The sequence below is a fragment of the Hippocampus bargibanti genome, linkage group LG18, assembly GCF_051943395.1.
Source record: "Hippocampus bargibanti isolate YZ-2025 linkage group LG18, ASM5194339v1, whole genome shotgun sequence".
Lineage (NCBI taxonomy): Eukaryota > Metazoa > Chordata > Actinopteri > Syngnathiformes > Syngnathidae > Hippocampus > Hippocampus bargibanti.
The window spans coordinates 10903155-10929690 of NC_142751.1; the positions used below are offsets into that span (position 1 = coordinate 10903155).

The following is a 26536-nucleotide window of genomic DNA, read 5'->3' on the forward strand; positions in this document are numbered from 1 at the left end:
GTTATGCAAGACATCTTGGCGTGACGTCACGAACTGGGGGTGGGACTTTCTGAAAATTCGCAGCTCAATTTTTTTGCAGATTTTGGACACTTTAAGTCATTTTTATTGGTGTTTTGCATTTGACAAAAAATATCATACTGCGTGTTTTGGGTATTTTAGATACTATAAAAGTTTTTCTGATGTCAGTTAAGAAACAAAAAAAAGTGACGTTGGTTGTCCTTTAAGATATCAAAGACAGATCAGAAGACAGAAGCAACATTTCAGTTTTGGAACGTCATCGTGTCGACACAATTGCCCCTTTGTGCGCAATGGTTTCTTGTTAAACTCCATGTTCAAACCCCCCCCCCCCCGCAATGAACAGATCCCCCCGTGTATTATCCTTGAAAAGACACGACGTCCTAACAAAGTCCAGACAGACAACCTGGATTGTACACGGTGTCATTTTTTTACACTGAGCGACAAAGCCTCACTTTGCGGAGAGCGATTAGATTCCCTTGAAGTGACGCAATTAGCAAGTTGACATTCAAAAAGTTCCTCAACTGTCAGTTGCGCAAACTGAATGGAATGTGGGATGCGTCAGAAACAATCAGTCGTGTATGATTGACAAACATTTCTTTTCCAATGAGTCCCAGCACAACATGCCGCAGGAAATTTCAGATTTTTTTTTGAATGCCATGAATCAATCAAGGAAAGTGTATAACTTGCCAAGTGTGAAAGATAGTTAGTACAGACGTTTCCCACCTTATGAACAAGATTACATTCCCAGCGGTTGTTCGTAAGGTGAATTTGTTCATAAGTTGCTTCAATGCGATATTTTGTATGGAATGTATGTTTAAAGGACAACCGACACCATTTTTTTTGTTTCCTAACTGACATCAGAAAAACATTTTATAGCATCTAAAATACCCAAAATACGCAGGCGGATATTTTTTATTCAACTGAAAAACACCAATAAAAATGACTTAGTGTCACAAAAGTACTTAAAAATAACGGCGGAAATGGCGCGTTTCAGACAGTCCCGCCCCCTTGTTCGTGACGTCACGCCAGGACGTCTTGCCTTGCTCTAGAATCAAAACAATGTTTCAGATTCAGAGAAGATGCTTTCTTGTTACTCATCCAGTTATGAATGTGATTCAAATAGTTCTGAAGAGGAAAGCATACATGTTTGCAATCGATTAAAGAATTTATTCCGTGTCATTTTGAGGCATCTGGGGGGGAAATGTAGCACTAAAAAAGGCAGAAGATGGCAAGAAAGCTCTGTGGAAATGGGCTTATTTGTCTCTTGGGATTTTTTTTGTCAGCAAACATCAAATCATTGCTGGGTGCAACACACAACGATTCACCATTGCGTTATTTATGTGTTTTCCTTCTAATTTTGCCATCAACACGAAGTTTTCAGACCAAACAAAGTCCCGCAAAATGCATTGACGTAATGAAAGGACTGCTACAGTGTGTCCTTTCTCGGTCAGGGGCGTTCCTTCCGTGACGTCACCGACTCAAAACCAAGACTTCCGGAATATTCAGCGCGAGTCTTAAAACGTAAAATATAGCTATATGCGGTGGAATCTTTGTAAAATACGCTCAGTAGCAGTCATTTGAAGCCATTTTACAAATTATGGATACAACTTGTGGCGTCGGTTGTACTTTAAGCTGAATCGAGATTTGCTTAAGGATTTCAATATAATACCACCATTAGCAAAATCTGCATCTGTTACACCGTTGGTCACGTGACCAGCTTTCGTGTCTTGCACTGTGTAGCAGAGCTGCAATAGCATCTGAAACATACTGTAGTCTTCGTTGTACTAAGTTCATTCTGTCTACTTGATATCTAATGTCAGGTATTTGAACACCTACACTGTCTGTAAGTAAAGAATCTGCTTTAAATTAGATACTGTAGTCTTCAACACCAATTTCAACCATGGGGAAACGTAAGAATTGTGACCTCGGAACGAAGTACAAGGCAATAGTGGCTGAGTTCGACGTACCGCAGAATACTTTATCAACGTAAGTAATGTAAACGTTGCATTTTTTGTTTTCCATACATTTATTTAATTGTGTTGTATTGAGATACCTTTACCGCTTACAATAATCGAAATTTTTCATACAGTATCCACATATGCACATGCTGGCATTTGTGGTTTCTCTCGTGGGGATAGAACAATGTCGAGTGCAACTCGGTCACTATTGATAGAGTGCGTTATGAAAATAATAAATGACATTTTTATTTAATGCACAAGTTTATTTTTCACTTCACTACAGTACAAAAGCATGCTAGATACGCAGTCCATGAACTCAAAGAGAAAATTACATGCCATATCAAAGATCCCCCATTTATTGCCCACTTTTATTTTATATCAATATTTTTTCCGACTCCCGGGAATATCGATATAATGAGACTTTACTGTATGTATGTATCGATGACAAGGTTTCTTCAGCTGTCATATGTACAAATTTGAAATTCAAATTTGTACAGATGACGGCTGAAGAAACCTTCTCATCGATGGACCACTCCTGTACGACTGAGAGCTTACACAGATGTATGTATGTACGTATGTATGGCATTGTATTTTGTGCATCTGCCCCCATTTCAAGCTCAGATAACTCCAGACCCAAAAAATTAGGAATTAACTATTTTTTTCTGATGAGAGAACAGAGTCTAAGGTTTCTTACGCTGCATTGAATGTTTATGTAGTCCTAAAACTCAATCTTCTGTGTGTCCTGGAATTTGAGCAACGATGACAAAAACACTGGAACTGGAGTGGACACATTTTTGCATGTCTGGCAGTGAATGAGTTACAAAAAAAAGACCTCCTTTTGCGGAGCTTCTTAAAAAAAATAATGACAGAAACAATTGGACTTAAAAGTGAAAGCAAACTTCAATGTCATCGTTAACATGTTTGTTTTCAAGGTTTGCATTTTAGTTACATCACTTTTTAAGTAACATCTAACACATCAAATTGTATAAAAAACGCTTGGTTCACTTCAATGTAAAGACTCAACTTAGGTAAGATTAAAAACAACAAAAATAAAAAAAACAAGAAAAATCAGCTTTTCTTGTGTTTTACTATTTTTTTTTAAATGTTTAATTGTGTATCATCATCATCTGTGATGTGTATGACCGCCTTAAACATCGAAAGAACCCGTTCAAAGTGAGAACCCTCCCAGAACACCTTCCCACACCGGGTACAGACAAAGTAATGTGGTACCTTGGGTATCAGGGTTGGCGGGACAGTGTGTAGCTGTATGGGCGCCCCCCCGGGAAAGCTCCAGGTCACGGGGTTCAGATCTGACAGGGAGGCCCATTTACATTGAGGACTATACCTGGGGAGTTCAAGATAAGGCGGCTCTTCTTCGGGTGCTGTCGGTGACGTATAGTTCGGTTGGAGGAATCCTTTGAAAACAAAGTGAGAAGCAAAAAAAAATAAATGAAAACATGCGCTATGTTTGGACACGGTAGCACACAGGTGTCAAAGTCAAGGCCCGCGGGCCAAATCTGGCCCATCACATCATTTTATTTGGCCCGCGAAAGCAAATCACTTGTGAAATTTCATGAAGCTTGCTAAAGTTCAAAGCAAAATTGTAAATTGTCGTATGCAAACCACAATAATAATCATTATTCTTGATTTCAGATTTGTAAACAAGTTTTTCATGAATTTGTGGTGCGCTTTATTATGTAATTTATGGAGGGGATTAAACATTCTAATGGCTTCCCAAAATATTCCCCATAATGGCCCCTCGAGAAGAAACAGTAAATACAATGTGGCCCGCGGCAAAAAAAATGAGTTTGCCACCCTTGCATTAGCATAATGCTATGCTAGCTTTGCATGTCATTTTGCGGTGGTTGACTTACCTTTTTGTTTCAGCATCCTGATCATGTCTTGTCTGGGCAGTGCCACATACTGATCGCTGTTACATGCCTGTATTTAAAAAAAGAAAGGAGAGAAATACACACTAATTAGGTTAAACACCTGTTTCAATGTTCGCAAGGTGTTGCCATCTTTGAAGTTTACCTCATTCACCGCCATGAATGAATTCATTCGAGAATTACAAATATGACAGAGCGCCATTCCCGAATTTGTTCAGGATTTGTTTTCTTCATGCTTGGGTGCCGAAAAAGCGCTGACCAAAGCCTCTGAAAATGGTTTTTGTTTCCACAATGGGGAAGGATTTATCTTTTTTTCTATTTTAGCGCTTTGTTCCAGCATCCGCTGTTGTTAAAGCGCTATATAAACCAACATGTATGTATTGCATTGTATTTCGGACAGCTGCCCTCATTTCAAGCGCATATAACTCCAGACCCATATAATTTAGGAATTAACTTTTTTTCTGACGAAAGAAGAGATTCTAAGGTTTCTAATGCTGTATTGAATGGTTACGTAGTCCTAAAACTCAATATTCTGTGGATCTTCAAATTCAAGTGACAATGACAAAAACCCAGGCACTGGAGTGGATACATTTTTCCATATCGTCTGGCAGTGAATGAGTTAATAAGACCGCATTACACGGAATAATGCTTTCAATACACATGCCAAAAGATCATCTTTGCTTTTGTTTTCGGCGAAACCGACAAGTAAATTGTCTAACAACTTGTATTGGCGAGCGTCCACGAAGCAGACATTTTTCCCACCTTGTTGCTCTGGCGTGAAAGGAGCAACACGGAACCCGATCGATGGGAGTGCGTGTACGCGGGAAGAGCGTTGACGCCTCGGGAACGTTCGCACGTCCCTGCCATCGCTATCCTCGATAGTAGAGGACACCCATCCTCCGTGGCGGGACATTAGTGCCCTCTTGTTTGCCGGCCCCCGACCAACATTCACACACTCATAGACACACACTTGTCTGTTGGCCATCCTGACAGCATGCGAGTGCTAAAAGCCTTGTCAACACACCTGAGCTCCACCCAGCAAACAAAATTCCACTTAAGTACAGGGGAGTGGGGGCTTTAAATCAAACCCTGCTCAACACTTTTCATTCACGTTAAAAGTATTAGCCAAGGCTAGAGGGGCGAGGTCAGGGGTGTCCAACATTTTTGGAAAGGGGGGAGGGGGCAAGATTTGGTGTGTTAAAAATGTAAAGGGGGGGGGGGGGGCAAACGTTCTTTACATATAACAGTAACTATCGTATTTTCCGGTGTATAAGGTTCACCCACAACAAATGGTGTATTTTCAAACTTTTTCCATGTATGTTACTGCCAAATGTATCAACGCATTCACTACCATTCCCGAATGTATTCAGGAATTGAAAATATGACGTAGAGCGCCATTCCCGAATGTATTCCGGTTTTGGTTTTTCTTGCTGGGGGTGCTGATAAAGCACTGGCTAGAAATCTGGCAATGTTTTTTTTTTTTCATTTCCACAAAGGGGCATCATTTTCCTTTTTACCATGTTCGCGCTTTGTTACAGATTCAGCTGTTATTAAAGCGCTATATAAACCAATTTGTAAGTATTGTATTTTGTACAGCCACCCCCATTTCAAACTCAGATAACTCTAGCCCAGGGGTGTCAAAGTCATTTTTTTGCCGCGGGCCACATTGTAGTTATGGTTTCCTCTCGAGGGCCGTTATGAATTTGTGGAACCCATTAGAATGTTTAAATCCCTTCAAATTTTACATATAGAGCACACAGAAAATTAATGAATAACTCGTTTTCAAATCTGAAGTCAAGAATAATGACTTTTATTGTGGTTTACATCCAAAAATATGACATTTTGACTCAGATTTTAGAAATCATCATGGAATTTAACAAGTTTGATTTGCTTTCGCGGGCCGAAAAAAATGATGTGGCGGGCCGGATTTGGCCCGCGGGCCTTGACTTTGACACCTGTGCTCTAGACCCATATAACTTAGGAATTAACTCTTTTTATTCTGATGAAAGAAGAGAGTCTAAGGTTTCTTACGCTGAATTGAAGGTTTATGTAGTCCTAAAAGTCAATATTCTGTGGGTCCTGCAATTTCAGTGAAAATGACAAAAACCCTGGCACTGGAGTGGACACATTTTTTTGCACATCGTCTGGGAGTGAATGAGTTAATTAATTCGACATGTGAGCCAGACGTTATTGATTTTCTGACATGGGCTCCGGGCCGGATAAAAACTGACCATAGGCCGCATTTGGGCGAGAAGCGAAGTCATGAAAACATGCCTCCCGGAAGACCGAGCTTAGCAGTCTATCTCTATGAGATGCTGATTTTCCATTTTACACTCACACTGGCAACTAAATGGCCAACAGGCTGTAGCTTTGCCGCCCCTGGCTTAAAGGCAAGCCGCGTTTGCCTCTGCGGTGACTGAGGTCAAGACACGAGGCGAGCGGCTAGACAGCGGAGGTGTGGGAAGAGGCTGAGGTGTTAGCAGCTTCTGTCTTGTCTGTGGGAATGAGACTCATCCCTCCCTTTATAGCACCTTCACGCTCACATACACGGAAAACACGCATTCGCAGAAAAAAGGAAAATTCCACCGGTACAGACAAAACACTGGTGGTGCGTGCAAAAAAAAAAAAAAAAAACATGCGCATTTGAACTCCCGCAGCTCACACATTCGAGCGAGGAGGCAGCCAGAAAAACAGAAGGGCTATTTGCTCAGCTCAAAAGTTTCCCAGAGCGGAGCAAGCCAGAACCTGCAATGAACTCTCAAGGCTAAGCCACGCACAAGGGAGGCACACACGCAACATGCATTGGAAAATCTTCATTCAAACGCAGCGAATGAGCGCAGGTATGCGGCGAAAGCGGACGACGAGGCACACGCAGGGTGATTCGTCGCGCAGACAGATTTGTGGATGGCTCTCAATGAATTTGGGGTTGAGATGGAAATAAAAATGCAACATGAAAGGAGTCAAAGTGGGTGGTTTGTGTTTAAATTAATACAGATGGCAATGCTTCCATCTTACTGCCCGAGACTGGATGATTTTTTTCTTCTTTTTGCTGCTTTTGGCTGGCCGAAACACACAAAGCTAAACTTTCCACATCAATATATTTAACTGCTTCACTTTTTTATGTCTTTTTTTTTTTAGAAAGAAGGGGAATTAATGCCAAACATGTGCATAGGTGATTCTAAAAAAGATCCAAAGGTGACTTCACATTCTCTTCTTCTTTTCCTTTCGGCTTTTCTCTTCAAGCCACAGGCAATCAGTGTCCTCCATCTTTAGAGGTTTGATCCGCATGCTTGTTTTGGCCAAGCTTTTACGTCGGATGCCCTTCCTGACACAAGCCTCTGTATTTATCCCGGCTTGGGACCGGCACAAGAAGACATATGTCCCTTTGTGGCTACAGAACAAGCAACTCGCTCAGTAAAAGGCTCCCAAACACAAAATGGTCATCGGCACAGCAACAATCAAAAAAAGCAAAAACCAAAGGTGACTTCATATTAGTATATTAAAAAAAATCCATTCGGGAAGTACTGTATTTTCCGGTGTATAAAGTGCACCCCTAGTGAATGGTGTATTTTCAAACTATTTGCATATATAAGGCGCACCAGACTATAAGGCACAACAATGAATGAAAATATTTTTTTAAATATAAAAACATTTTTTGATAGGCATCCGTTCAGGAAGTACTGTGTTGTCCGGTGCATAAGGTGCAGCCCTAATGAATGGCGTATTTTCAAAAATGTCCCATATATAAGGCGGACGGCGCACCAATGAATGAAGAGTTAGCCAAATATGACATTTTTAAATAGCTATCCATTCAAGAAGTACCACGTTTTCCAGAGTATAAGGCGCACCTATAATGAATGGCGTATTTTCAAACTTTTACCATATAGGAGGCGCACCGGACTATAAGGCGCACCAATGAATGAAACGTTTTCTAAATATAATAACATTTTTTTTGATAGCTATCCATTCAGGACGTACCATATTTTCCAGTGTAAAAGGCCCACCGGAGTATAAGGTGCACCCCTAATGAATGGTGTATTTTCAAACTTTTTCCATATATAAGGCGCACCGGACTACAAGGCGCAACTTCAATGAATGAAAATAGTTTATCAAATATAACACAAATATATCAATGTATTCCAAATATAAGGCACACCATACTATAAGGCGCTATGCACTATTTTTACAGTGGGAAAATGGAGTCGTGGCCGCTGACAGGAGTTGCGAGACCTGCTGAGGCTCAATATGACTTCACATAAAGGGCATACATGCATATAAGGCGCGGGATCCCCCTTTGAAGAAAATGAAGGATTTTGGGTGCGCCTTATACACCGGTAAATACGTTAATGTAATAATCGCAACTGCACACAGTGGATTAACGACCTAGAGAAATAATTTCACAAATCCAAAATCTTCTTTTTATATAAGAAGCTATGAAGGGCCCACAAAGGCCGACGGTAAAGAGCGGATTTCACATTAAGTTGCGACCATCAGTCATTCCGTATCGTATAGGCAATTCAATCTTTCACTTTGACGACCCGTCGCTTGTGATTTACTCGCAATTTAAAACTAACACAAAAAAAAGCCCACTGGCTGCCTGTCTATTTCGGCTTTTGACCACAATGCTTCACCTCATTTCAATTAGCAAGCCTCAAAATGAAAGAGTGAACGAGATCAAAAGGCCGGCTAAGATTCAAAAAGCACTTTACTTTTAATTGCACTTTTTTTTCTTCTAATATTGGACACTTGCGACACGTCGTCTCTTTCTTTTGTTCCTTCGGTGTTTTCCAGGGAACCTCGGGCATTCTCACACTCCGTGTGGCTGTGCCAGAGAAAGAATGCTTCTTGCTGTGACAACAAAGGCCATCTAAAGTGTGATACTGTGTTTCAAAGGATGGGAGGTGGTGGAGAGGAAAAAAAAGGGGGGGGAGAAAGGGGGATATTGGAGAGTAGGTGGCGGGGAAGGGGGGGGGGGGTGTCCCTCGCACTTGCCTCCCACCACTCCGACGCACTCACACAACCAGCGCTTACTCCGCAGGCAGCTCCCATGGGAAAATCCTACAGCAATCTAAAAAGGCGGCACTTTTTCTTGGAGGGCCGATGTAGGTCACATGATCCGCGCAGCCAATTGCGCATCAGTGATTGGATTCAAACTGTAACACGTCAGGTAAAAAGAGGCAGCGTGGGAACTGGGAAAGAAGACGACGAGTAAAGTAGTGAGCAAGTGCGCGAGTTTGCAATTGAAAGTGTCATTCTGATGACTTTGGAATCTAGAGGAAGTTTAAGAACACCAATTTGGGCTGTTCGGGAATTCTGTGGTCTAACGCATGTGTACAATATGTTATGATATACAGTAAAGTCTCGTTATATCGATATCGGTTATATCGATAGTACCGCTGATTACGATACTATTTCTATGAACGCAAGGAGAAAATTACATGCGCGCAGGGTCGGATATATCGATAGTCCCGGTTATATCGATATTTTTCGGACTCCCGAGAATATTGATATAACGAGACTTTACTGTAATATATTATGAAAAAGTACATAACCATACAAAAAAAATCATTCAACGATAAACCATCCGTTATAGTTGTCCGTGGGAGACCCAGAGTGCATTATATGAGATTTTGTTATCGGATATAAGCTATTCCAAGAAAAATTGCAAATGAGTCTTGGACATTGATTAAAAAAACAAACAAAAAACAAAACAACTGAGCTTCAGTGAGTCCTCCTAAATGCAATTATATGGCAGAGTGCAAAAAAAAAATCATCACATTTCAAAACTCCCTAAAAAAGGCTGACCTAATTTTAGCATTCATCGTTAAAATACAGCTTGTCTGGGAGATGGGACAAAAACTGTCCAGGTAGGACGGAAAGACTTTGTGGGAATTCCAGGACCATGGAACACTAGTTCGGATCCATACTGGAGTTTGGATCCATAGGAACAAACAGTCAATGATAAAGAGCGAAAGGGTAAGAGTGACGAGGGTTTCACCTCTGGACTGACATTATTATGTTTGTTTACATACGAAAAGAAGATTCAAGCACCATTTTAATTGCAAGAAGAAGTGAAAAAAGCAGCCATGAAACTTCACTGAACTCCGTTGACTGAAATGTATTGGCCTGTTCTAAAGTCAAGTCACATCTCTTTACAACTCACACTTGTCTTTTGAGGCATTTAAAGAGCAACTTGAAGACCACATGTTGAAGTGACCCACATCCGATCTGGAAAAGCTCAGATAACGTGCGGTTTTTGGGCTTCTGACATTGCCAAGAAAAAGTCACAAATGAAGAGGGGAAAAGGGTGCAGAGGGGTTAAAGGGGGGAGACCTGGGACTCATTTTAACTGCGGTGTGAAGGTAGCGCCAATAACATGATAGAGGATGCCAGAATCTTAGACTGTGTTTCTGGAAAAAAATGGCACTTTAAAAGTTGTTTGAACTAGGAAAATAAATCCTGCGGTTTTGGAAGTGACCATAATCAACACCAGACGTAAACTGGAACCAAACATGTCTGTAAAGCAGTAAACAGAAATAGTTTTGTTTTTTTATTGTATCACACTGTGCAAACCAAACAATCACATTGGCCTCAAAGTTGGTTTTTTTATTATTATTTGCAGGCTGTAACAATTTATTTTGTTTCCGTCTTCATGTTACTTGCAACATTTCATGCCCTTCAAAAATACAGACGCTCCCCAACTTAAGAACGAAATACATTCCGAACGGTCTTTTCTGAGGTGAATTTGTTTGTAAGGTGAATTGCTTCGTAAGTTGAGTCAGGGCTATATGTATGGTATATGTATGTATATGTATATGTATGTATGCTATGTGTATGGAATGCATGTTTAAAGCTTATATAAGTATGCTTAAGGTTTATATAAGTATGTTTAAAGCTTGGATAAGTAACCTGTATTAGTTTGTACTGAAAACTAAAAATTGAATAAAACATATGCTCTATAAAGACATGTACAACTGGAGAGAACACTATATATGTTACAACACAAATGTTCGTATGTACAGTTGTTCGTAACTTGAATGTTCGTAAGTAGGGGAACGTCTGTAAATAAACTAAAACAATTTAAACCTTTCAGGGGGGTTACTCCTATGTTATGAGGTTACGAATGAGATACATTTCGAACGGTCTTTTGTAAGGTGAATTTGTTCGTAAGGCGAATTTGTTCATAAGGTGAATTTGTTCATAAGGTGAATTGCTTTGTAAGTTGATTCAGTGCTATATTTTGTATGGGATGTATGTTTAAAGCTTATATAAGTACTGTATGCTTAAGGTTTATATAAGTATGTTTAAGGCTTGTATAAGTAACCCGTATTAGTTTGTACTGAAAAATAAACATTGAATAAAATATATGCTCTATAAAGACATGTAGATGTACAACTGCAGAGAACACTATATATGTCACTACAAAAATGTTCGTATGTACAGTTGTTCGTAACTCGAATGTTCGTAAGTAGCGGAGCATCTGTAAATAAAAGAAAATAATGTAACCCTTTTAGGGGGGTTACTACTATGTTATTCGGTTATAATCAGCATGAAAGTGTTATTGACCAATTTTTAGCAACGTGATCTTAACATACCGATGCGGAAGCTAGTCAAATTCAGCATAAGCGCTGAACTTAAATTCCCTGCATTAAAATATTAAGTCGTCCTCACTTCGCTAAAGCTAGTTGGAAACTGCGGGAAAACATCTTATTGGTCAAGTTTCCCACAAGATCCAGAGGGGATCTGGGCAGTGTCTCAGATGGCCATGTCTGTTGTAATTAGCAGCTCTGGTAACTAACCACGACCACCTGACGGCACCCTGAACTTGGACCGTTGTAGAGCTTGTCTGGACTTGACGTCACACACTCCTTTCTTATGACTCAACTCCCTTGAACACATTCACTCGGCAGCCAAAAAAAAGGTCACACACAGGTCACTGCATACACTGGACAGATTTAAAGATAACAACCATAAAAGTCATTCTGAATATTCCCAGTGATGTAGATGTTTAGGCTCTTAAATACTTTTTTAAATAGCTATCTGTTCAGGAAATACTGTATTTTCCAGTATATAAGGCGCCCCGGAGTATAAGGCGCAGCCCCAGTGAATGGTGTATTGTCAAACTTTTTCCATATACAAGTCGCACCGGACTATAAAGAGCACCTTCAATGAATGAAAAAAAGTTTTCCAAATATAATACAGTAAATTCTCGTTATATCGATATTCTCGGGAGTCGGAAAAAATATCAATATAACCGGACTATCGATATATCCGATCCTGCGGCATGTAAATTTTCTCATTGAGTTCATAGAAATAGTATCGTAATAAGCAGTACTATCGATATAACCGATATCGATATAACGAGACTTTACTGTATATGAATATATAAACGTTTTCCAAATGTAAGGCAACACCACATTATAAGGTGCGACAGTAGAGGCTGGGCTTACCCACTATTTCTTCTACATGGATAAATGGAGTCAGTCGGTGCTGCTGACAGTGGTTGCAAGACTTGTTGTGGCTCAGTATTACTTCACATATAAGGCGCACCGGCGTATAAGGCGCAGGGTCATCTTTTGAAGAAAATCAAGGCTTTTGGGTGCACCTTATACACCGGAAAATATGGTAGTCACTTTTTTTAGGCCAATTCGTTTTCTTACTTATACAGGTAACATCCGACTTATGACCGAGTTCCGTTCCGACCAAATGACCGTAAGTCAAAATGGTCGTAAGTTGAAATCCATTCAAAATGTAGAATAGAGACTCGGAGGCTGACTCGCAAACTCCCCCCTCTGTTGCCATCACGCGGTCGATTGCTGTGCCAGAATGAGATGCCGGCTGGCCAAAATTGCTGTACGCATTGCCGGCCTGCTAAGGCATTGCGGTGCCAGGCGTAGAATTACAATTTTTAAAATAGGGTCTGGAGGTCGTGGTCGTGAGTACGTGTGGCCGTAAGTCGGGCCGGTAAGTCGGATGTTACCTGTATATGAGATCAGTTCCATTTCACAGTCCGTCATTTAAGATGGATATTACTCATCATTATTTCTGGGTCAACATTGATTTAAGCTTCAATTGCTGCTGAGCACATAAACACAGTTGAGAAAAAAAAAAATCTATAAAAACTGGAATTTGGACAAATAACAGCTCATCCTTGTCTTCCGTCTCCCCCGACCGTTTTTTATTGGAGCTAAAAATGTGTACAAGAGATGATTCCAGTTTGTCCAAGAAATGATACCAATCTGACTAACACACAAATACTACCGATGCTTTTCCCTTCAGCTTGGCATAGTCAGTTAATTCTGTTTTCTCTCCACTCAACCTTCAACCCCAACCTCTTTTCCTTCTCGCTCTCTCTCACTCCAATTGGAACCCAAGTTGTCTCTCTTGCTCTATGTCTTGCTTAAAGCTTCATCTACCCTTCCAGCCCCCCCTCCCCCCTTCAATCTCCCTGGCCACTTCTCTCTGGTTGTCTCTCACCTCTAACCTCCTCCTTTCTCTGCTTCTCTGAGCACTCTTTCTTCCCTCTTCAGATGCCAGATAGCCGAGGCAAGTCTCGAAGACAAGCAGCTCAAGAAATAAAATAAAAACAGGGTGCTGAAAAGGTCCATTGACAATGCCGTTTGCTCGGCAATGTGTTTTGAGGAGGGATAAAAAAATGCATACAAAGCTGGATTAGACAACCGGTCTTCCTCTATTGATGGGGTTAGCTTTTGGCATGATAGGTGAAAATGGAAATTGAAGACTGGCATCGCAACGGGTAGCAGATGACATGCGATAGTTGGTATGTTAGTGTTTGACAAGTGGAGCCTACTCATTCATGAGCCTACTCATTCCTGAGCTAAATGTTAACCCCTCCAAAATCCCCCGACATGTGCGGACGACTCTGAAACAGTCACGACCAAACAGCGTGAATATCACATACGCGTACGTAGACAAAAAAAAAAAAAAACAAGAAGGTTCGTCTTGGGAGAGCCATTGGCAGAATCCCGTATATCAGTGATCCCGAACCTCCGTGGGTCGTTTGGTACCAGGCCGCAGAAAGAATACATAACTTTTCATTGCTTCCGTTGTATTTATTTTGGAATCTGAAACATTTTATTTTGAAAAATTACCGGATTGTCTGTCTACAAATGTCATTTTGACGCAAGGCAAGGAGCATTTCTAGGTCATGTTATTGATAGGTTACCACCCCTCCACACCTTCCCAATGCCTCAGGTCTGCCGACCAGACATTATTAGATGTGCCAAAAACTAAACAGAGGATCAGAGGGGATTGAGCATTTTCCGTTGCTGGTCCCCCTCTCTGGAATGACCTGCCACTGAATATTCGGCAAGCCCCCCTCGCTGCCCATTTTTAAAGCCTGTCTCAAAACTCACTTGTACTCTTTAGCATTTGACAGCATGATTCCAACTTGATCTTGGTTTCACTTCTTGGTGCTTTCTACTATCTTTGTGACCGATTTATTTCCTATATACGATAGCTGTCCATGTTAAGGGCTTTGTTCCAGCTTCAGCAGTTGTTAAAGAGCTATATAAATCAATATGTATTGTATTGTAATACTTAAAATGATCTGCATCATATGCGGCGATGTTGAATTGTATTTGCTGCGTATCTTATTTTGAAGGTACGTTTAAATGTTACCATGGATAATCTAAAACGCGTGTTGCGGTCTAGATTGGATTGAATTAAGGTACATCCTATCCAATCCAGTTAGGGTTGATTAATCTCGGCGTGGAGAGATTGAGATTTCACAGCAGCAAAGTGATGAAAGGAAGAGGAAAGGAAAGAAAGAAGTCGAAGAACGAAATACAGGGGCTGCTGTAAAGGCAGCCACTCGTGCGGCGCCATCTTGAAGTCAAAACAACAAAAAAACTAAATAACAAATAATATGACAACACAAACACACGTCACACAGTCATTCAATCTTAAACACTTTCTGAACCCTCGTTGTTGCATGAAGCAGTTCTGAATGATGATGAAAGAGGAGAGAATCAGAGCATCCTTTTCACCGGTGGATCAGGGACATCATGGTGAAATGTGCACGTCTGCTACAAGCTAAATGTTGAAAGCAAACACCAAGCTGTAGCATCCATTGACGAAAAGAGATTGTCTCAAATCTCCTGTCCCGCGACAGTTCCACAAACGCATCGGCGCTCTGCACTGACGCTTTTTTCTTCTCATCGAGGCTCCTCAAGCAGTTTTCATGCATCATATTATTTTTTTGTATTTATCTGTCACATCTTATGGCCGGTGCCTGAAAATATTATCTGACATTGAACCAATCCGTGGGGGGAAAAAGGTCAGGAGGCCACCGCTGTATATAACCGCTGCCCGCCTGGCTCACCCCGTAAGCGCCTGTGACTGTTACATTGTTCTCATCGGTTCCCGATGCTGAGGCACGCAGGGAATGTTATTGTAATGTGGAGTGACTCATCCAAGACTGTAAATATTGACAATAGCGGCTACCGCAAGCAGAGCCGCACCGTCTTGAGGACATGGAAGGTCATCATAAGACGAAACGGGACCTATGTACAGTATGTGGAATTGTCGCAGCTTGGAATTGAAGCGGATTTACGTGGGACAGGAGATGTGAGACAATCACTTTTTGTCAATGGATGTTAACACTTTGTGTTTGCTTTCAACATTTAGCTTGTGGCAGACGTGCACATTTCACTGATCCACTGGCAAAAAGAACGCTTTGATCCTCTCCTCTTCCATCTAGAACTGCTTCATGCAACAAATAGGGTACAGTACAAGTGCTTAAGAATGAATGACTCTCTGTGTCTTTGTGTTTTCATATTATTATTTTTTTTTTCTTTTGACTTCAAGATAGCGCTGCGAGAGTGGCTGCCTTTCCAGCAGCTCCTGTATTTTGTTTTTCTACTTCTTTCATTCCTGTCATAACTTTTCTGCTGTGAAATATACATTTCACCATTGCGAGACTAATAGAGGTAAATCCAATCCGTCGTTTGACAATATTTGTAAATGTGAAAAATATCAATAAAAGCCATCCAGGTAGGCAGTTTCGATATTCTTCATCTTCCCGGCTGAATTATTTAGCTAAAATCATAACTCTTGATTCATATCAGAACAGGGCTATTTTCAAAGCGGGACCTCCCCACGCCGGCCGTTTATCTTGTTGACATCAACTATCAGGATGAAAGCAAAGGTGCAGTGACTATGGAAAGGCGAGATAAAGGCACATAAAAGTGGGGATGAGGGGGAGGCGCGGGGTTAAGTGGCAATAATCAAGCAAGATGGGACATCAGTGAGTTTGTGTGTGCACGCGAGTTCAAACTCACATCAAAGTGTTGAAGGGCAACTTGCCCGTGTCAACAAGAGACACAGGAGGGCGGACGGGGAGGTTGAAAAGGGAGGACGTAGGGGGGTTTTGAAGACGGGTGACGGTACGCCATCATGAAAAAAGATTGCAGGCGAAAGACAAAATGGAAATGGAAGAACGAAAGGAGGGTTAGGGAGTCATTTGGGTAAAAAAAAAATGAGTGGGTAGGATGGAGAGATTTGCATCCACTTTAATCCCGACTAGTCCCGATTTCCCTGCAACGCTTCTGCCTCTCCGCAAGCGGCCCCGGCGAATTCCCTCGGGCCAAGGGGCAGTCCCCTTTCAGTCTCCAGTGACACAGTAATTAGAAGTGTGGGAACTGAATCCAAACCCTCTTTTCTGAGCCCCACAGTCCTCAACCCCCACCCCCCAGCCGCCTTTCCCTCCCCCGATCCGGGGGAGGGAAATGGCCTGCTCCCATCCTTTCACTCGTCCTTGCCCTGGAGGTTGCTTCAGGCAACCTAAGCTTTTTCTCGCCACTTCCTGTGCCACCTTCCTCACCTCATCGTAATGCGCAAAGGGCCGAACTTGTTTTTACACAACAGATCAAGCCCATAACCACTTCACATGTTACCTTTATACACATAAAAGTGACACATACAGTGACTTTTGATCCACCAAATAAGCAGTGGTCAAACTAATGTTTTAATTTCTGGTTGTCTATCCTTTTTGCATGTCAAGTTAAGTCAAGTTTATTTATATAGCCCTCAATTACAAGAGGCTCAAAGGCCTTCAACTGCCCACAGTTTACAGAGATTGACAACATCCCCTGGTCTAACCCCCAACCCCCTTCCTGCCCTTCCATCCGGGCAAGGGAAGAAAAAAAGTCCGGAAAATCCATTTGGGAAAACGGAAGAAACCTTGAAAAGGGATCACAGATGGAGGATCCCTCTTTCCGGATGACACGAGCGCAGTGGATAACGAGTGCGAAAGCAAGAAGTTATGGAAAGAGGTCGCAAAATGTTTTTCAATGTCTAAGTACTGTGTTTTCCGGTGTATAAGGCGCATCCAAACTCTTAATTTTCTTGAAAAGATGACTTTGCGCCTTATACGCCGGTGCGGTTTACACAGTATGTGAACTAATACTGAGCCATAACAGGGTTTGCAACTGTCAGACGCAACAGACTCAATTTCCCCCTTGTAGACGACTTAGTGCGTAACCCCAGCTTCTACTGTAGTGCCTTAAATGTGGTGTGCCTTATATTTGGGAAGAATTTTATATATTTATGAATTATATTTGGAAAACTTATCGTTTCATTCATTCATTGAAGGTATGCCTTAATAGTTTGGTGTGCCTTATATATGGAAAAAAGTTTAAAAATACACAATTGATTGGGGGTGCGCCTTATACTCCGGTGCGCCTCATGCACCGGAAAATACGGTATACTTTTTGTCATGGCTGGTAGATGGAATTGTATTTCCAAATTTGGTCAATTTGGATTGGATTGCATGTACTTTTATTCGTCTCACAGTGGAGAAATTTACATTTCACAGCAGCAACGTTATGACAGGAAGAGAAAAGGAAAGGAAAGAAGTAGAAAAACAAAATACGCCATCTTGAAGTAAAAAAAAAACAGAAAAAAACTAAATAATAATGTCCGACTTTTAAGTCATTTGACAGTCGAAAGTATTAAATATGGCGTACCAGTTTTAGTTTGTGTGTGTGATTTACTCAAAAATAAATATTTTTGGCAGTCGAGGAATCTACGCAACACTAACGTGATGCAATATTCTGCAAGTGTAGTCAGCGCGATGAATTTCAGAATCAAAGAGTGACGTGTAAGGACACAGGCTTGTGTAAACCCGGTCAAGAAAATTAATAACCATTCATCACAATTTTAGAATTTGTTCAAACAGACTGCAACATTTTCAACTACCGCGTTTTCCGGTGTATAAGGCGCAATGGCGTACAAGGCGCAACCCCAATGGTCGTATTTTCAACCTTTTTACGAATATAAGGCACCCCGGATTATAAGGCGCATCTTCAATGAATTAAAAAGAAAATCCAAATATTATATAAACATACAGAGGTTTTATAAATATAAGGCCTTCCATATAATAAGGCACTACAGTAGAGGCTGCGGTTGTGCACCACTTCTACAGGGGTGTCACTGGCTGCAGACAGTAGTTGCGAGACCTGTTGTGGCTCAATATCGCTTCAGATATAAGGCGCGGGGTCATCTTTTGATGAAAATCAAGGCTTTTGGGTGTGTCTTATACACTGGAAAATGCAGCACATGGAATATGTTTACACAATGCAAAAATAAAAAGAAATAAAAGTCTTCGAAAAATGAGATTGCGCCAGTGTCAACAATGGGTAAAATGAATTTTGACCTCATACGGTAATCTAATTACAAGACAGACTGCGTCGTCCGTACCGAATATGATGGATGCCAATTTCACGTGTGGTGCTTGCAAAACGCGCCAACGACTGGTATTCAATTACAAAAAAAATGGTATCACGGAGATCCCGAATACTCGTGGACCACCTGTGAAGTCCATGGGAGCTACGTATCACACACGTTCACACACACATACACACACGCTGAACCCCTTACCCTCCATTCACCCCCACCATCCTCACCCCAACCCCGACTCCCCCCTCTCCAGCCACAGAGTCCCCGCGATCCCTTGGAACAGAGCAACGCTGTCCTTACCGCTCTCCATCAAGCCCGACGCCGCTGCCCCAATCACCCCCCACCGCCAACCCCAACCACCTCCTCTACCCCACCCCTTCGCTATCTCCGCGGCGATAACCATGGGAACAGCAGCACTGTGGGAACGGGCCACCAGTTGACCAAAATAGACAGTAGGAAAATGAAGGGAATGAAAGATAGAAATGGCGAGCAGAATCCATGTAACACGTCCGAAGCGGCATCACGACAAAAAAGGGACTCAGGCAACTGTAGTCCCCTCTGGTTGAGGTGACTGAATCGCACCTCAACTATTTTGGGATGTGCCGTCATCACTCACATTTCTTATTGTTAAAATAGTAGCAACTTAGCACACTACGCCACAGAGACCCCCGACCAAAGCAGACACTGATGCTGGAGAAACCGCACCGCCACAAAAACCACACAAGTGAAGTCTGAAAGATGACCGAAGTTCAGAATAGACACAAGCGCAATAGTACGGTGGCGGCGATGTGCAAATTGTGTCCTTAAAGCACAATCTTTCTTTTTTTAGGGGGGGTGAAAATGGAGCCATGTTGGTGTTTATTTGTGTTGAAGTTCCATAGGCAATGCTACCAGTTCTCTAGAGAGCATATACAAAAATAGTCGCGTGCAAACAACACTTTGATGACGCAAGATAAAATACCGGAATTAAGTTCCGATGAGAAACACGGACACTGGACTTCCTTGGTCTTAAAGGGGAGGAGATGGAAATGGGGTGGGGTATGCAAATGCATATCATCGTCACGCTTTCATTCTGTATACAGTATATCCTTTTCCATTCCATTTATTTTATATTCCATTTTAATTTCCAATATACACGTTTAAGAAATCTACTCTTGCTTGGGTATCATCCGCATTACTCTTATTCCGATGCATGTAGATTTCAATTTGACTTTCATGACTTTTATACTTGATCGCATTCATGGATATCACGCCATCCTATATGGGATTGAGCATTAACTCATTCAGTGCCATGCAAAGCATGACATGGAGCGCCAGTCCCGAATTTGTTCGGGCTTTAGTTTTTCGTGCCGATGAAGCGCTGGTTAGACCTCTGGCAATGTTTTCCCCTTCAACGAGGGGGCATCATTTGCCTTTTATCCATGGTAGCGCTTTGTTAGAGCTTCAGCTGTTGTTAAAATCAATATATGTGTCTTGCATTTTGTATAGCCACACCCATTTCAAGCTCAGATAACTCCAGACCCATATAACTTAGGAATTAACTATTTTTTCTGATGAAAGAAGAGAGTCTAAGATTTCTTACGCTGCATTGAACGTTTATGTAGTCCTAAAACTCAATATTATGTGGGTCCTGGAATTTGAGTGACAATGACTAAAACTCTTGCACTGGAATGGGCAGATTTTTGCACATCTCTTGGCAGTGAATGAGTTAAATTCCATTTTATCATGTTTTATCTTTCATTTAACGCACCATCTCTGCCTTTTTAGCATACTTATCCTCTCCATCAATCGCACAAAGCCCCCACCCCCACTTGTGCTCGTCCAGGCCTTTCCCAGGCCAAGCAAGGCTGACCTCCCGAGACTTCTACCTCTCAGATCCCTTGGGGGTGAACAGAGGGAACGGGGGAGGGGTGGGGGGTATCCGCCTGTGGCTATTCCCACCCGCCAAGCGCATTCACTTTAATCCGACTGTGTAACAGAGGAGGAAACGAGAAAGGGGGAAAAAAATTAAAAGGTGCCCGAGAAGGCCGTGCAAAAATCTGTGTCAACCATGTCACCCTAACGCAAAGGTTATATTTTCACACCCTTCCTCATATGTCATCGTTATTTTCACAATAGGTCGAGACTGCTAATCCGAATGGTCACTGGAGGCCATGCCTTTTTTTTAGTCATAGAAAACTGATCTGTTCCTGACTAAAGGCCAAAAATTTGAAACAATCATAATTCACTGGATCAACAAGCAGTAAGTGACCTGTTTCCCCCAAAACTAACCATCAAAATATTAATTACAAAAAAAATCAAATTCACACAACATCTGAGGGGGTGTCATTACAAGATTAGCAAAACAACCCAAAAAGAAATCTAAGGTGAAAAGCTCAGTCATTCGGTAGGGGATCACAGTGGAGCCGTTTCTCCTCCACATAGAGAGGAGCCAGATGAGTTGGCTCGGGCATCTGATTAGGATGGACGCCTCCCTGGTGAAGTGTCCCGGGGATGCCCCATGGGCAGATGACCCCGGGTGATGACCCAGGATACGCTGGGTAGACTATGTTCCCCTTCGCTGGCCTGGGGACGCTTTGGGATATGCCAAGAAGAGCTGGAAGAAGTGGCTGGGGAGATGGATGTCTGGGCTTCCCTACTGAAGCTGTGTCCAGACCTCGGATAAGCAGCAAGAAATGGATGGATGGGGAAAAAAACATCACGCTGGCGAGTTTTATGCCACATTGCTGGCTTGACAAGCAGAATATTATAAACAGTACAAACACTCCCTAACTTACGAACATTCAAGTTACAAATAACGGTACATACAAACATTTCTGCGGGTATAGTATTTCGAAAAATGTTCAGACAGAGAGGCTGTAAATTAGATTTCATATTGCATGCCTTTTTCCGGCCCGAGCTCAATTGAGGTTGGCTACGTAAAGGATGTGGGCGGGGAGGAAATCCCTCTTCCCAGTTGATGCTCCAGGAGGAAGCAATGCATAACGAAAAGTAATGGCTGCTGGCATGTCATTCATTAATGACGTGCCAGCAGCTTCAGTAATGGCTCACTGAAGTATGTCATCATACTACAGTAGGTGTGAATTTATTTTACGACTGTTGGAGCGTCTGTGTGTTATACTTCCCCGTTCATTGTTTGATTTAAACATACATTCATACATACATTATAAGTGCCTTGCATGCTGGGTCCGAGAGGACAGTAATTTCATCTGTGCTGTATGTCATGCATATTAGCATATTTGACAATAAAGCTGACTTTGACTTTTTTGACTTGACATTCCATACAAAATAAAGCAATGAAGCAACTTACGAACAAATTCACCTTACGAACGACCGCTCGAAACGTATCTCGTTCATAAGGTGGGGAGCGTATGTAACCACGATATCAATGTTGTGAAAAAATATTCATAATATGATGTGAGGAATCAACTTGTTGAAGAAATTAGACCATTTCTTTTCCGTTCGGCTTTTCCCTTCAAGGGGTCGCCACAGCGAATCAGTGTCCGCCATTCTCAGAGGTTTGTAAAAAAAAGTCCAGACAGATGATATCTCATGCACCTTGTTGGTGAATGGGAAAAATAGTTTTTTAAAAGGCAAAGAAAAAAAAAAGTACATTTGGCCAAGACAGCGGTCTTGACTCTTTTAGAAGTCACATTAACAACACAACAAACAGGCCCGAAAAAAATGCGCTTCTGACAACATTTTGTCAAATCAAAGCAAGAACAAACGCGACATCAAACGCATGATTACATATAGAGGAGGCACGCCGGAGTGCCACAGAAGCAAGATAATAATAAACTAAACAACCAAGTTCCCCGCTGAGAAGGGCGGAAAGAGAATTCACATGGTGCGAGCCGTGTTGCGGCGCAGGCAGAAATGAGCTGCAACAAAAAAAAAGAAGAGCTTTGCTATGCTGCGCTGCCACTTGAGTGTGGGAGAATGCGTTCTGCTTCACTAAGCTGCAAAGGGCCTAAGATCACATTTCACGATCGCAAGGGAAACCATTACACCATGACCACAGACACAGCAGCAGTATCAAGGGAGGGAAATACATGGCTGCTGGGATTCATCCTTTTTTCTTTTTTTTCACTTAGATTTCATGAGAGAGAATTTGAGACAACATTTTAAGAGTTGAATTTGTAAAAAAAAATGTATTTCACGGTTGTTTAACGACATTGAGACGCTTGTGATTTTTTTTTCCAACCGAGACCAATAAAGATCTTTTGAAAAGGAAGTCGTTGGCTCTGTGGTGCGTTTCATGGCGGTTTCCATGCCAATGAGTATTTTGGAGCGTGAACGCATCCTCGTGTTACACCGATTTGCTTTCATGACAACGAGGGATGACGACAGTACTAAATTTCAACAGTAGAAAAAAATAACACTACTGGATTTTCCGGTGTATAAGGCACACCGGCGTATAAGGTGCATCCCGATAGAATGTTGTATTTTCAAACTTTTACCATATATAAAGCGAACCGGAGTATACGGTGCATCTTCAAGGAATGAAATATATGAATGAATAAATATATAAATATGTATACCTATCATTTCAGGAAGTATCATATTTTCCGGTATATAAGGTGTACCTCCGTATAAGGCACACCCCCAATGAATGGTGTATATTCAAATCTTTTCCGTATATAAGGCGCACCTTCAATGAATGAAATATATGAATGAATAAATATATAAATATATATACCTATCCGTTCAGGAAGTATCATATTTCTCGGTGTATAAGGTGCACCGGCCTATAATGCGCACAGCCAATGAATGGTGTATTTTCAAACTGTTTCCATATATAAGGCGAACCTTCATTGAATGACATAAATGATTGAATAAATATATATACCTATCCATTCAGGAAGTATCATATTTTCCGGTGTATAAGGTGCACCAGAGTATAAGGCGCACTCCCAATGAATGGTGTATTTTCTAACTTGTTTCCATATATAAGGCGCACCGGAGTATAAGGCGCACCTTTAATAAATGCAATATATGAATGAATGAATAAATACATTTAGTTATATAGCTATCCGTTGAGGAAGTATCATAATTTCAGGTGTATAAGGCACACTGGAGTATAAGGTGCACACCTATGAATAGTGTATTTTCAATTTGTTTCCATATATATATATGGCGCACCGGACTATAAGGCGCACCTTCAATGAATGAAAAACGTTTTCCAAATATAATATGTACAGTAAATACATACGTTTTTCAAATATAGGGCACACCACATTATACGGCGCTACATTAGATGCTGGGGTTACGGAGTACTTCTTTAAAAGGGGGAAATGGAGTCTTTGGCCGCTGACAGGCTTTGTGAGACCAGTTGTGGCTCACTATTACTTCACATATAAGGCACACGGTCATCTTTTGAAGAAAATCAAGGCTTTTTGGTGCGCCTTATACACCGGAAAATATGCTTCTACAAATGTGACCAACTACTGTACTCAGTGATTTGATGCTTTTGAGGCAACCTGCTATACTCGAACAAAGAGCGGAAGAAGTAAATTCATAATAGGTGTTTGACCTTTGACCTTTTTTTAAAAATCTTTTTTTTTTTAATTAAGGCTTTTGGGTGCGCCTTATACATACTGTAAATACTGTAAATTGATTGTGAGCTAACTATTTGGGAGGGATGTGGGAATCATGTTCGGAATTTAGAATCCATTGAGCAGTAAAGTATAAAAGAAAACATTTTGTCTATTTTGGTGTGTGATATTGTTTGCATTACTTTGTTATTATATAGCATAGATGTAACCTCCCCCCCACCCCCCAAATGCCCCCCTCAGGAGACCTAGAGGCCAATCACTCACAGCAAGCAGTCAAGCCATGCAGCTACTGTGAAACTTCCTCTTTCTCTGAGGACATTTCGAGGAGGAAAGCATCACTAAGTGGTTCCCTTTTCCAGAGCTGCGGGGGAAAGTAGACCCTCTCGAATGCCTCTCGGCTTCCCCCTGCACCTCCCCCTGTGAGCCAACAGTGTGGTCGGTCACACACACACACACACACACACACACACACACACACACACACACACACACACACACACACACACACACACACACACACACACACACACACGCACACGCACACGCACGCACACACGCACACGCACATACACACACAGTGTGGTTTCTCCTCAGGAGGGGGAACATAAACAGGGCTGTCTGTCTGCAAGTGCACAGCTAGTTCTCATGACATCACCCGCCCGTCAGGAATGCAGCGCTCTACCCCTGTCGAAACCCCCGCCATCGGCCAGGAACTGGCACGCACCAACACACACATGCACAAAAAAAAGCACATGTCGAATGATTAATGTACCGCCACTGGCATTTTTTTAAGGGAAATGTATAGTGTACATAACACGCACGCAAATGGCATTTGAGTTATTTTTCTCAATGGTGGTTTTTAATTCATGCTGTGTGTCATTCCTCACCACTTATATACATGTGCCAAGTCCCCCCAAAAATAAAAAAAAACATCAAAAATGGCACCGGCGTAGACCTCCACCTCCATCTTAGTCACCTAATCTTTTTTTTTCTTTCCTTCATCTGAGTGAGCACTTGAATTGGTAAACAGGCAAACCGGAGTATAAGGTGCACCCCCAATGAATGGAGTATTATCAAAATTTTCCATATATAAGGCGCACCAGACTATAAGGAGCACCTTCAATGAATGAAAACAAGTTTACCAAATATAATATAAATATATGTATACATATATTTCTTCCAAATATAAGGCGCACCACATTAGAAGGCCTAAAGTGGAGATTGGGGTTACGCACCATTTCTACAGGGGGAAATGGAGTCAGTGGCTGCTGACAGTACAGTCAAACCTCGGTTTTCGAACGTCTCGGTTTTCAACCAAAAATGTCAAATTTTTTATGCCCGGGTATACAATTGAGTGCACCTGAATGCATCACTCGACTACCCTGTGCTTCCTTATACGTCACTTCCTTATATGTCACATCTTCCTCATTGTCTCATTGTGAACAACGCATTAATATTGTTGTTTTTGCGAAAATTGTGACATATTTGGTTAAGATCTCCTGAATAGTATGATTTTAAAGCAAGCAGAGGATGAAAAGTTAGTGTTCCCTGTGTTTGCCCAGAGACAGCTGGGATAGGTGCTAACACGCCCCGTGGCAGAAAGATAGATTTTTATGGACAGATGTTAATGTTGATGTTAAAAATTGGTGAAAATAAAAGTTTGTTTTTATAGAAGTTTACACATTACCTGCTCTATTATTAAGTTTTTATCCGGTTTATGCGATGAAATAGTTAAAAAGTTGTTTTCTAGACTTTGAACGGATTAAGATTTCTTACATTGATGTTAATGGAAAGAACTGTTTCGGTTTTGGAACAAATTGGTTTTCGAACAGGTTTCTGAAACGGATTATGGTCGAAAACCGAGGTATCACTGTAGTTGCGAGACCTGTTGTAGGCACACCTTTATATAAGGCGCAGGGTTCTATTTTGAAGAAAAGCAATGCTTTTGGGTGCGCATTATACACCGGAAAATACAGTATGTAAAAATTGAGGTGCAAAAGGGACTTTTGTGTTCATCAGTAAGCATGTGTGGAAAACAAGGGAAATTACGCATGACTTCCTAGTATTGCCGTCGAGAGGAAAGGCCTTGTTGAAGCTCTCTCCTCCCTTCTCACCTCTCTTCCTCCCTATCCAACTCCCCCCTCCCCCCTCCATTTTCTGTCCCTTCCATCACCATCCTGCTCCATCTTTCTTCTCTCACTCAGCTCCAATTATCTCCCAGCGGTAATCCTCCCCCCCTTTCATATTCCATCATACATGCCAACCTCCAGCTCACCTTGTCATTGTCATGGACACTGGCTTCCTTCTCACACTCTCTCCCTCCCCGCCTCTTTATATCCACTCCGATTCTCACAGGCTCGGTGACAGGAAGCAGCTTGGCTCTCAGACAATGGAACACATCAAAACCCCGCCACCA

General features: G+C 41.7%; 1 protein-coding gene across 3 annotated transcripts in view; it reads right to left on the bottom strand.

Moving 5' to 3' along the window:
* Positions 1–2062: 2062 nt before the first annotated feature.
* Positions 2063–26536, bottom strand: part of exd3 (exonuclease 3'-5' domain containing 3) — a 46093-nt gene continuing 21619 nt past the window's right edge. For all 3 annotated transcript variants that reach the window (XM_089021047.1, XM_089021045.1, XM_089021046.1), the window contains 2 exons: positions 3851–3917; positions 2063–3391 (listed from right to left, as the gene is read on the bottom strand). In XM_089021047.1, the coding sequence (XP_088877173.1) occupies positions 3075–3391; positions 3851–3917 (384 nt within the window). In that variant the 3' untranslated portion in view covers positions 2063–3074. The remainder of the gene's footprint in view (positions 3392–3850; positions 3918–26536) is intronic.